The sequence below is a fragment of the Macaca mulatta genome, chromosome 8 (genome assembly GCF_049350105.2).
Source record: "Macaca mulatta isolate MMU2019108-1 chromosome 8, T2T-MMU8v2.0, whole genome shotgun sequence".
NCBI lineage: Eukaryota > Metazoa > Chordata > Mammalia > Primates > Cercopithecidae > Macaca > Macaca mulatta.
This window is the reverse complement of record NC_133413.1, coordinates 37,467,768-37,480,593: the sequence shown is the minus strand read 5'-3', so window position 1 is coordinate 37,480,593 and position 12,826 is coordinate 37,467,768. Positions and strand designations below refer to the sequence as shown.

The 12,826-nt window shown below is 39.7% G+C and overlaps 1 protein-coding gene across 8 annotated transcripts in view; it reads right to left on the bottom strand.

Annotated features, from left to right (window-relative positions):
- Positions 1-12,826, bottom strand: part of UNC5D (unc-5 netrin receptor D) — a 571,089-nt gene that overhangs the window by 192,774 nt on the left and 365,489 nt on the right. For all 8 annotated transcript variants that reach the window (XM_001088208.5, XM_015145154.3, XM_015145153.3 and 5 more), the window contains exon 4: positions 7,535-7,638. In XM_001088208.5, coding sequence (XP_001088208.2) covers positions 7,535-7,638 — 104 coding nt within the window. The remainder of the gene's footprint in view (positions 1-7,534; positions 7,639-12,826) is intronic.

Below are 12,826 nucleotides of genomic sequence, written 5' to 3'. Positions count from 1 at the left end.
TGTACTTACATATTTACTGCACTACTATGTACAATAGCAAACATATGAAACAAATCTAAGTGTCCATCAATGAATTTAGATAAAGAAAATGTATATATACACAATGAAATACCAGTCAGCTATAAAAAGAATGAAATGTCTTTTGAAACAACATGAATGGAACCAGAGACATTATATTAATGAAATGACTCAAAGAAAGACAAATACCATGTGTTCTCGCATGTAAGTTGGAGCTAAACATGAACTTAAGAGTTTGAAATGACAGACAGTGGAGATGAGGCAGGGTGAGGGGGACATAGAGTATAGAATAATAGACAGTGGAAACCAGGAAGAGGAGGCGATGGATGATGAGAAATTACTTGTTATTTGGGTGATGGATACACTAAAAGCCCTGTCTTTACCATTACGCAACTTATGCGTGTAACAAAATTACACTTGTACCCCATACATTTATACAGATCAGATTTTAAAAAATAAATGTTTGCTACGGCATCAATAGCCTATTTAACCCTTAATGTAGCTGAAATACTTTCCATATTCATCTATAATACAACATTTATAAAACAAAGTTTTTGCCCCTTCTCAGCTGATAATTTCTGTTTTAAACTACCCTAAAGCCCCAGCTGCTCCTTGGAATTAGTTTCTATTTAATTTCAGCTGGTCTGGGTCTGAAATTTATTCCTAAAAGATATACATTATTAAAATAAAAAGTGATATGATGCCAGAGGTAGAACGGGAAGTGTACTGGGCTGAATAGCAGTCCCCCAACATTCATGTTGATTTGAAACCTGAGAACCTGACCTTATTTGGAAATTGGGTCTTTGCAGATGTTTTGTGATGCAGAATATAAAGTATGAGGCCACATGGGATTACAGTCAGTCATAATCTAATGGCTGGTGTCCTTATAAAAAGAAATTCAGAGACACAGGAGAATGCCATGTGAAGCTGCAATCGATGGAGGCAGAGACTGAGTGATGTATCTATTTATTAATCCATTTTCATACTGCTAGGGTTAGGGTTAGGGGTTAGGGGTTAGGGTTAGGGTTCATTTATTTTTATTTTTTATTTTTTTTATTTTTTTTTGAGACGGAGTCTCGCTCTGCCGCCCAGGCTGGAGTGCAGTGGCCGGATCTCAGCTCACTGCAGGCTCCGCCTCCCGGGTTCACGCAATTCTCCTGCCTCAGCCTCCCCAGTAGCTGGGACTACAGGTGCCCGCCACCTCGCCCGGCTAGTTTTTTGTATTTTTTAGTAGAGACGGGGTTTCACCGTGTCAGCCAGGATGGTCTCGATCTCCTGACCTCATGATCCGCCCGCCTCGGCCTCCCAAAGTGCTGGGATTACAGGCTTGAGCCACCGCGCCCGGCCAGGGTTCATTTATAAAGGAAAGAAGTTTAACTGACTCACAGTTCCACATGGCTGGGGAGGGAAGAAGGGGAAGCAAGGTACCTCTTCACAAGACGGCAGGAAGGAGAAGTGCCCATCAAAGAGGAAAGAAGTCCCTTATAAAACCATTAAATCTCGTGAGAACTCACTCACTATCATGGGACCAGCATGGGGGAAACTGTCCACATGATTCAATGATCTCCACCTGGCCTGTCCCTTGACGCATGGGGATTATGGGTGATTACAATTCAAGATGAGATTTGGATGAGGACACAAAGCATAATCATATCAGTGTGCAAGCCAAGGGACACCAAAGATTGCCAGTAACTACCAGCATCTAGGAGAGAAGCATGGAACAGTTTCTCTTTCAGAGCCCTCAGAAGGAATTAATGCTGTTGGATTTTAGACTCCTGCCCCAGAACTGTTGGAAAATAAACTTCTGCTGTTTCAAGCCTCCTCAGTGGTGGTAATTTATAACAGCAGCCCTAGGAAACCAATATAGGAAGTGGATAACTACAGTTTGGAAATGTGTCAGAAAGGTAGATACCAGAAAAGAAAGCGTATTTTCTGATACATCTATATTGTGTTCCCTTGTTCCACAGCTCTCCCAAATATTTTTTTCCACTGACATTGGACTGTGCTGCCACTGAAAGTTTTTCATATCTTGCTCTCCTCCTTGTGGTTACAGCTGAAAAGCACCCTCAGAAGCAAATGAAGAAAGGGGCTGAGCCAGTCTACAGAGCTCGTTTGCCTGCAAGTGTAGGGCGCTAGGGCAAGAAAGAGGGAGGGATGTGTAAAGAGCTACTTCCAAGCATTCAACAGAGTTCAGCCTCTAAATAATTGAACATATGGGCACGCTGCTCACCTCCTAGAAGCCATTCTGTCCTCTCATAGGAATCCTCTACCAATCTCAGTCCTGAACAGTCACAGAGTTCTTACAATTCATAAGTCCCCTGCATTCTCTCAAAAGATGCTTCAGTGTGGGTGAGTGGGTATGCACCCTCATGTGTGCATTTATGAACCAAAATGTATTTTTGTTTTTGGCTACTATCTTACCAGACTGCACATCCTTTATTCTTCTTTTGTTCTTTCTTTTTTAAATTTATGTCTTCAACAAGCAGTGGGGGCGGTAAGTGGGAGCTAAACACTGAGAACACATGGACACAAAGAAAGGAACAACAGACATTGGGGTCTACTTGAGGGGAGAGGGTGGGAGGAGGAAGAAGATCAAGAAGCTACCCGTGGGGTACTATGTTTATCACCTGAGTAATGAATTAATCTGTACACCAAACTCTTGTGACATGCAATTTACCTATATAATAAACCTGCACATGTACTCCTGAACCGGAAATGAAATTTTAAAAAAGCCATAGACAACAGCACAGAGTGAACCTTAATGCAAACTCTAGACTGTCCTTAATAAGAATGTATCAATATTGGTTCGGTCATTGTACGGGAGGTACCACACTCATGTAAGATGTAATTACAAAAAAGGAAACTGGGTCGGGTGCGGTGGCTCATGCCTGCAATTCCGGCACTTTGGGAGGCTGATGTGGGTGGATCACGAGGTCAGGAGTTAGAGACCAGCCTGGCCAACATGGTGAAACCCTATCTCTACTAAAAATGCAAAAATCAGCAGGGCATGGTTGTGGGTGCCTGTAATACCAGCTACTCAGGAGGCTGAGGCAGGAGAATCATCTGAACCCAGGAGGCAGAGGTTGCAGTGAACTGAGTGCAGCATTGCACTCCAGCCTGGGTGGCAGAGTGAGACTCTGTCTCAAAATAAATAAATAAATAAAAATAAAAAAACAAGAAACGGAGGGGGAAGGTACACGAGAACTTTCTATAGTACTTCAACTTTTATATAAATTCAAAATAGTTTCACCTAATGTCTATTAATTTTAAAATGTGGCAACACTCTTAGTTAAAGCTCCATTTTAGTTAATGTTTAACAATTAGCCAAAATGTCTAAATATTGCATTGAGGTGTTCTTTACTGTTAAAAGTGAATCAAACTTGAAGTGAAAATATCTTTATTTCTTTAGTTGTAGGACTAGTGATGGAGTTAATAAATTTATATTTGCATATATGAAAAAGAGTAGGTAGGAATGTTTTCTTCACCTGTTAGTACCCAATCATGAGAGAAAGACAAAACAAAACAAAGCCAAAATGTTGCCTAATGCATTTTACATTTTGTCTAGGGCTAATCCTGGGATAACCTTAAATATTCATCAATATAATTAGCAGACTAATTTCCCTTCATATTCAACAAGTGTTTATTGAACACCTGGATGTAAGAAGCATGTTTTTTAAATTTATTTTTTATGCTAACAAATTGCATATATTTTTCATGTATAACATGTTTTGAAATATGTATATACTGTGGAATGGCTAAATAAGGCTAAATAATGTATGTATTACATCATAAACTTATTGTTCTTTTTGTGATGCAAGTACTTAAAATCTACTCTTAGCATTTTTAAAGAATACAATACACTGTTATTAACTATAGTCACCATATTGTACAACAGACCAATAAACATATTCCTCTCTAACTGAAATATTGTACCCTTTGACCCCAGCCTCTCCCCATCTCCTCAACATGTGGTGACCACCATTCTACTCTAGTTCTGTGACTTCAGCATTTTTTTTTTTTTTTTTGAGACAGAGTCTTGCTCACTTGCCTAGGCTGGAGTGCAATGGCATGATCCTGGCTCACTGCAACCTCCACCTCCCGGGTTCAAACCATTCTCCTGCTTTAGCCTCCCAAGTAGCTGGGACTACAGATGCACGCCACCACACCCGGCTAATTATTGTATTTTGAGTAGAGATGGGGTTTCATAATTTTAGGCAGGCTGGTCTCGAACTCTTGACCTCAGGTGATCTGCCTGCCTTGGCCTCCCAAAGTGCTGGAATTACAGGCATGAGCCACCGCACCCGGTCGACTTCAGCTTTTTTAGGTTCTGCATAGAGGTGAGATCCCGTGGTATTTTTCTTACTGTACCTGACTTATTGCACTTGACATACAGCCTGCTTGGTCAATCCGTGTTGTCACAAATGACAACATTTCCTTCTTAAAGGCTGAGTAGTATTCCATTGTGTATGCATACCACATTTTTAAAATTCATTTGTCCATTGATGGACTCTTAGGTTGATGCCCTATCTTACCCATGGAGCTATTGTGAACAGTGCTGCAGTAAACATGGGAGTGCAAGTATCTCTTCTACATCCTGATTTCATTTGCTTTGGATATATACCTAGTATATACCTATCAGCAGAATTGCTGGATCAAATGGTAGCTCTACTTTTAACATTCTGAAAGAATGTCCATACTGTTTTCCATAACGGCTATACTAATTTCCATTCCCACCAACAGTGTGCAGGGGTTTCCTTTCCTCCACATCCTTGCCAACACTTGTGAAAACTCTTTCACCTTTCTGAAAATAGCCATGAGCAGCACTGTTTCATGTGCTGAGGACACAGCAATGAAGAAGAGAAAGCACAAATTTCCCTCATTAAACTTAAGTTTCAGTGGGGTAGAGAGAAATAAGCAAAGTAAATAGAGTATGCTTGTGATAACAGGTAAAAAGAAAGTATATACCTAGTAGGATAAATTGCTGGGATAAAGCAGGGAAAAGGTGGAGTGGGGGAAGCAAATACTTGCAACATTTGCAGAGTGTACAGAGCAGGCCTTACTGAGCAAGTGATATCTGAGTAAACCCTGAAGAAAGATGGGACGAAGCAGTGTGACAGCTGGGGAAGAGCCCTCCGGCAGAGAGGGCAGCACATGCAAAGGCCCTGATGTAGGAGCATGGCTGGTGCATCCGAGAGAGATTGAGGGGGCCAGGGTGGCTGTAGCGCGGTCAAATGCAGAGTCAAATAAAATATATAAGGTCACACCAGGCCAGATTATGTTGAATCTTGTAAAGCACTAAAAGAACATAGACTTTTACCTGGAATGCCTTGGAGTACCTTTGCAGGATTTTGAACAGAGCCCTTAAATGGCTGCAAGACCTTTGGTTGGCCACTGATATAAGCATCAGTTTTCCTGCTTCTAAAATGCAAAGGTTATGCCAGGTAAATATCTAAGTTATTTTCCATCTGAAAAAAAAGTAGATTAATAGAGATGTAGAGTATGCTAAGTTCCTATAGGCTGATGGCTGATAAAAACATGAGCACCCCTCTCTGCTGCTGCCAAAGTCAATGGCAGTGACCTGGCACAGAACCAGAAGGAAACATGGGTGTACCAGGGGACACTCACACAGCTGGCACTACAGAGCCTAGACATTTTTATGCATAAAACATTTGTAAACTGGGGTTTTTTGAAAGATGGGCGCTGAATGTAGAGAACTGCTGATACCTCTGTTAGGCTCCCAGGAACACACGCGATGTCCTAAATGAGAGGGACACAGTCCCTTGCCTGACACTTAACGCCCTGCTCAGGAAAGGAGGGTGTGCTGTCATAGAAAACAATAGGGCAGCAAAAGGAGATCAGTATCTTTTTTGTTCTACATTCGATAACATTTTTAAATAAGCATTTTCCTTTCTAATCATTTTACATCATGCATGGAGTGTTCAGTTTAATTTTCAAGTCCGTTTACTTCATTTCTGTGAGCCATTTGAGCCCTGAATAGTGTCCACCTAGCACGCTTTCTAAGTATGCAAGTATGTGTGTTTTTTCATTCCCCTTTATTTTATCTCCTTTTTTGTCCTTCCAATTACAAACTCCCAATTTTACTAAAATATGAGGCAAAGGCTCCTGGTTTTTTCTTTTTCTTCGTATATCTGCTTCTCAGTGAATAAACAATAGCTCCAAACACCGTTTCCTAGCTTCCCATAGAAGAGTCAAACCTGGACCATGTGCTGCTGAACTCAGGCCTGTGAAAGGAAAATAAATCTTGGGGCTCCCAAATCACTAAAGCTAAAGGGAAAAGTCAAGCTGGGAACTGCTTAGGGCAAACCTGCCTCCCATTCAATTCAGAGTCACCCCTCTGCTCACTGAGATAAATGCATATCTGATTGCCTCCTTTGAGAGGCTAATCAGAAACTCAAAAGAATGCAACCATTTGTCCCTTATCTGCCTGTGACCTGAAGCCCCATCCCTGCTTCCAGGGGAGTTATCCCACCTTTGCTTCTAGTTGTCCAGCTTTTCCCGGACCTGAACCAATGTTCATCTTACATATGTTGATTGACGTCTCACGGCTCCCTAAAATGTATGAAATGAAACTGTGCTCTGATTGCGCACATGTCGTCAGGACCTCCTGAGGCTGTGTCGTGGGCGCACGTCCTCAACCTTGGCAAAATAAACTTTCTAAGTTAACTGAGACCTCTCTCAGATTTTTGGGGTTCATGGGCCTATGTTTATAAACTTTTCGTTATATTAAGCATGTCTTATACTTCTTAGTGTTTTTCCTCCAATAATAGCTATATTACTAGTCTATCAGGGGCCATCTTCCCATTGTGAATAAAAGATTTAGAAAGCCTTTCCTATGACCAGAGTGCATTACGAGGGACAATTATATTTGAATAGTAAGGTAGACCTTCCAGAAAACATTCAAGAAGCAGAAAACATTGTGACTCTGGATTCTAGGCACCTCGCTGTGAAGGAAGGATAACATATCAGAGGCCAGTGGCTTCATGATGTTTTATATCCCTAAGGCCTGCACAGTGCAGAAAACATAACAGACACTGAATAAATGAATGCTTGTTCCACAAAAAAGTGAAGGATGAACAAACACCAGTGACACTGGGACTGGGTCTTCTGACCTTTCCTATGGGCTTTTTCATGCGTGTTTGCCTGTTAACAGCTCAGATTTGCTCCATAAGCCAATATGCATATCAGAAGATCTTGACAGAGGACAAAAAGAATGACATCTTTATGATTCAAGGTCCCCAGAACCAAGAAGACAGATCAAATCCTACCCAGGCTGCCTACCAAGGGCCTTGCGCAAACACAGAAGTAGATGGGAAACAAGTTCCTTTCTAGCTTACTTCCTAGAGAATTTCTTCATCATCTTTAGCAATTGAGCCCAGGCAACAAGAATCCCAGACATGGGCTCCTTGACTTCCCTTCCAGCCACCCAGGACTCTGCCCTCCCTCTTGGGAACAGGCCTGGTTCCTCCCGGTGACTGGTCCCAGAATCCTGTCTTACCTCGGCAGCAGGGACTCCCTCTGGTGGGCGGCAGTGCAGCACAATCATGCCTTCAATGGGAACCTCCCTTCCTTGTGGGTCTTGTTCAAAGTTTTTCCGTAAATCTGCAAAGAAGCATGAGATAGGTGACACTTTGCTCCAAGTCTAGTGTTATTCAAATTTGGTTCAAGTACAAAAAAAGTGAGCTTAATGTCACAACCTAGACACACACACACACAAATAAGTCACTTGTTCCAGGAATTCTAGAACAAGAGAATCATTTTTCTAAATATTCATAAATGCATGTGAAATAACCTGGACAAAACAGTTTCTGGTGTCCTATATTGATGTGAAGGATGAAAAAAATAACTAGGAAAGTAGAAAAAAAAAACCAAAACACAGAACACCCCATTGTTTCATGAGTATTTGCCAGCATTATCTGCTGAGCATCTGATGAAACACTTGGCCTAATAAATTGCCATCCACAGCTATTATGCAGTTGAAATGCACATGATTTTTTTCTATCAACTGAAGAATGCATTATTAATCTGTAACCTCTGCCTTTCCCTTAACCCTCTAGGGGGCTCTAGAAGATGCTAATAGAGTGAGATTACCTATTAGTGTTTTTATTTGTAACCAGGGAGAAGGGGCAACATTCAACCACAACAAAATCTATAACCTATCCAACCAAACATGTAATTATAAAACACAACGCCCTCCAGTCAAACAGCAATGCTGGATATTTGGGTAGTGCCCTTCATGGAAGGCTCCAGGCACTTTGCAAACAAGCTGTACTATTAACCTTTTACACATGGAAGGATGACACTTGCAGAGGTTAATTGGCTTGCCAGTGGTCACAGAGAGCATCAGTGCCAGTGATGGGGAACAATGCACTAAGCTTCCTGACACCCAGGCTGAGTGCTAACCAGCAAAGCCTTCTCAGGGAAAAGGACATAGATGGACAGTGCAGAAGAGTTTCATTTGCATTGCTTTCCACTTGAGCACATGCTTCATTAAAAAAAGGTGGGGAGTTGGCCTTTACTTCTCTGGAGGTGTCATGACAACTCTTTGATAATCTTGCAGCAGGAGGGTAATTCCTGCTGCCACTTGAAAGCACAGGATAGTAGGGTAAAGACAGGTTGTTTACAAGTCTTCCACAGTGTAAAAGATTTTGCCCTCCCTCCCTGACAATGCATTTTTCTTCAAATTGAGTGTCTCAAATTACGGGCTGTGAATTTATTGATTTAATTTTCTTCAGTGCTTACAATAACATGAAATATGTTCCCTGTAAAGAGGAGAGCTCCAGAATCAGTTACATCTTTATAAATTGTATAAATACATTAAACTTGCTTTTAGCAAGTCAAAAACACTCAATGAATAACAAGCACAGCAAGCCATGTATTCACTTCCCTCTGAATTTTACTCTTAATGCTTTCCCTCCCAGAGGCAACCAATGTCTTTTGTTAGTAGCAGTGCTACATATTCGGAGGTCTTCATGAGTATATATAAGGCAAAAGATCTTAAAACAACTCGAACTGCAGGTGGGTGACAAGATCCATTCTCTCATTTCTCTGCTGTCCCCTGAGTTTTAAAGCCAGCTTCCCTCTATCCGGTAACCGTAAATTGCCACAGCCCGTTTGATTCAGGACTTCTGACTCCAAGTATGATGAAGGTCACATATCTGACAACAAAACTGTGAAGGCACTGTGAATAAACCCAGAATGAAAAATCTCACGTTTCCCACACAATTCTCCTCTGCTGTCTCACAAGGGATCTTTGGGTCAAAAATCCCTCCTCCATATGAATTGGTTATTTATCAGAACTATATCAAAATTAGTCTATCATAGAGCGAGAGTGAATTTAACATATGAGATGTCAGTTTGCTGATGAAGGAGCTGTTTTTGTTTTGTTTTGGAGATAAGGTCTCGCTCCATTGCCCAGGCTGGACTGCAATGGTGTAAACATGGCTCACTGAAACCTCAACACTCTTAGGCTCAAGCTATCCTCCCACCTCAGCTTCCCAAGTAGCTAGGGCTACAGGTGTGTGACATCACACAGGGCTACATTTTAAAACATTTTCTGTAGAAATGGGCAGAGTGTCACTTTTTGCTCTGTTGCCCAGTCTGGTCTCCAATGCCTGGACTCAAGTGAACCTCCAACCTTGACCTCCCTCCCAAAGTGCTTGGATTACAGGCATGAGCCACTGTGTCTGGCTTTTGTTTGGTTTGTTTGCTATGGTTTTTTTTTTTTTTTTTTTTTTTTAATTTTCCTTTTCCTTCATTGCTTTGTTTTCTAAAGGAAGCTTTGCTCAGTGCTGCTAAATGATCATCCCAATTTTGACACCACCAATTAATCTGTTTTCAGCCAGATAAAGTATAGAAAACCAATAGTGCAAATTTCTATTTACATTCTACTTTTGTGTCCTTTCTTTGATCAACAGAAATAGAAAAGGTAAAAAATACTTAGTTTATGGCTATCTACACACTACTACATTAACTACATTATCAGGTGAAATAACAACTGGAGAAATGTCATTTTTTTCTCCCTATTCCAGCCTCTCAGTAAAATAGGTAAGTAAATACATACATACATATTTATACACGTTTATATAATTTACATATTTATATGTGTGTGTATATGTATGTACGTATGTGTGTAAACTGCATTGACAGTGGGACCTAGGAAAGGGTATTACTAGAAACTTCGAGGAACTTCTAATAGATCTCACATAGGCAAGACTAGGTAGAAGAAAAGGTCAATCCAACCTGCTGCTCTTTCCAAATGACATTTGAAATGACTGGAAGAGTCCTAGCAAGATGCATATTTCCCTCCCAAAGGTGTACATAAAAAGAATGAAGATTAAAGGCAATGACTGGGGGTCAGGGAAAAACTAGGGCACTATATATATCTGGATCCCACAGTGGTAACAGGCTGTCGACCTGTTAGGGAGCTGTAATGATCAGACATCATTACACCAAGTGAGAAACACAAGTATCACGGAGTCCTAGTTCTGGCTTGTATCTGATACTCTGATACTGGTGCCAGGACACTGACTACTAAGGAGGGCAAACTTTTGAATCCTAAGGAGGGTAAACTTACCAACATATTCCAGTCAGCTGCTAAATATAGTAGACATGATGGAAATAAACTCCTTAGACACAGAGGTATAGCTGTGATTCTCACCACAGGGCACCCAGTCTAATGTGTTTCTGAATAGGCAATCTGAACACTTTAATCGCCTATATGAGCTCCAAGGCTTGAAAGAAACAGACAGGAACCGATCCAATTTCTAATAGTAGGGAAAACATCCTTAGCCATATAACAAGAATTATACTACAAGATAAGGAAACAAACCATAGAACCGAAAATAGATTTCTTCCTCTAAAAAGACATGAAGCAAGAGGCATATTTTTAGATAATTTCTAATTTTAGTTCTTTAAAGTCAAAAGGAAACAGCAACTGAGAATCTAGAGTAGAGAGTTATAAATAGGATAACATCTGAGATCAAGAAACTGCCACTATGAAAAAAGAAAAAAAATAACTGCTGATTTAGAAATATATAAATAAATATGGAGACAGTAAATAGCATATTGAATATTGTAGAAAACTGAACCAGAAGACAGGCAGTATCAGTCAGGATGCATCAGAAAAACAGCAAGTATACCAGCTGGTTTAACAGAAAATATTAATATAATGAAATTGAAGAACTAAGTAAGCAAAGGGGAAACTGCAGGAACATTACAGGGAGCCTGAGCTTGGCAAAGGAGCTCCATATCCTTCTGCTCAATTTATAGATAGACCAGTTGGTATAGACATGTAAGACTGCTGTGTTGGTAACACTGTAAGGAATGTCCTCTAGTAGGGTGCTTATGGTGACTTGTTCTACATCTGTTTTCCTTGCTCCATCATTGGTACTATGAAAGCAGGCTCTAAGTCCTAGACTTTCACTCCTCTATCACCAGTACCTATTGTAATATCTGACACAGGGCAGGTTCTTAATAAATACCTGGTGAGTAAATGAGGTAAGGGGAAAGTGATAAAGTGACAATGAGATTGTCAGAAGAAGGATGAAATGAATGACAAAGTGGAGAAAGAGGAATACAACATTACATATAACAGGAATTTCAAAAGGACACAACAAGCTGAAAAAAAAAGAAACAAAAATCAATTTAATAATAATAATAATAGTTCTCTAAGCTAAAAAGGGACTTGAGTTTGCAAAATGGCTCATTGGATATGAGGCAAACTAGCTTTAAAAATAAACAACCCTAGATAGATCTTAGTTGAAACTGTTAATTTTAACAAAATTAATAAAATGCAAAAATTAATTTACAAGTATTTTTGCAGAAAACAAGCAAAAAGAATAATGGAACAAGAATATGGAATTTATTTCCTATATAGTTTGTGTATCAGAGTATACTTAATCAAATTCTTTATTTTTGCTTTTTTTTTTTTTTTGGAAAAAGCATTGGTGCTAATTTGTTATTTGCAAACAAGTTAGTATTCATGAGTAACCTAACAACAATGTAGTGTCAGACATAAGACCATGAGATTGTAAGCAGCCACATACTATTCCTGAAAACATTACCTTGTAAAATAAACTAACCAATGAAAAACAACTCAATGCAATAATTTCAGTATTTAGAAGTTATGGTTTTTAAAAACTTGGCAATAGGCAATAAAAACACTTAAAAGTTTTAAACCTAAATGCTTTTTATAATATAACTAAAAATATTCACATAAATATCCAAGGATCAGGGAAGAAAGATGCATAATGTATCATAAATATGCATAACTAATGGTATGAACTTAAAACTGCTGGATCATAGATCTCAGGACCCCACCAGGCAGGAGTGGTCACTGGTGAGGAAGGTGGGGGCTGGAGCCTGTTTTTTTGTTTGAATTTTGGGACCACCGCTTACTCGCACCTTGACTAAGTCCTCAATCTCTCTGCCTCAGCTTCCTCATTGGTGATATGAGGATAATAATTCACATACATTTTGTTAAGACTAAATGCTAATATATGTAAAGTCCATTTAAGAGCACTGGTTGCTTCACTGAGGTCATGTATGTTACTGGATCCTATTTTAAAGCCTTGATGATTAAAATGGGGTAGCTTTGTCATAAATCAGACAAATTAACTATAAACCAGAGAATTTTTCAGAGACACTCAAATAAAAAGAATAATAGAGTATATGATAAAAGTGATACACAAATTAATTGGGCAAAGGTATTAAGATGACTAATTGCCTTTTTGGAGAAAAAAATAAAATTAGATTGATGTCTTTTAATACCAAAATAAAACCCATATTA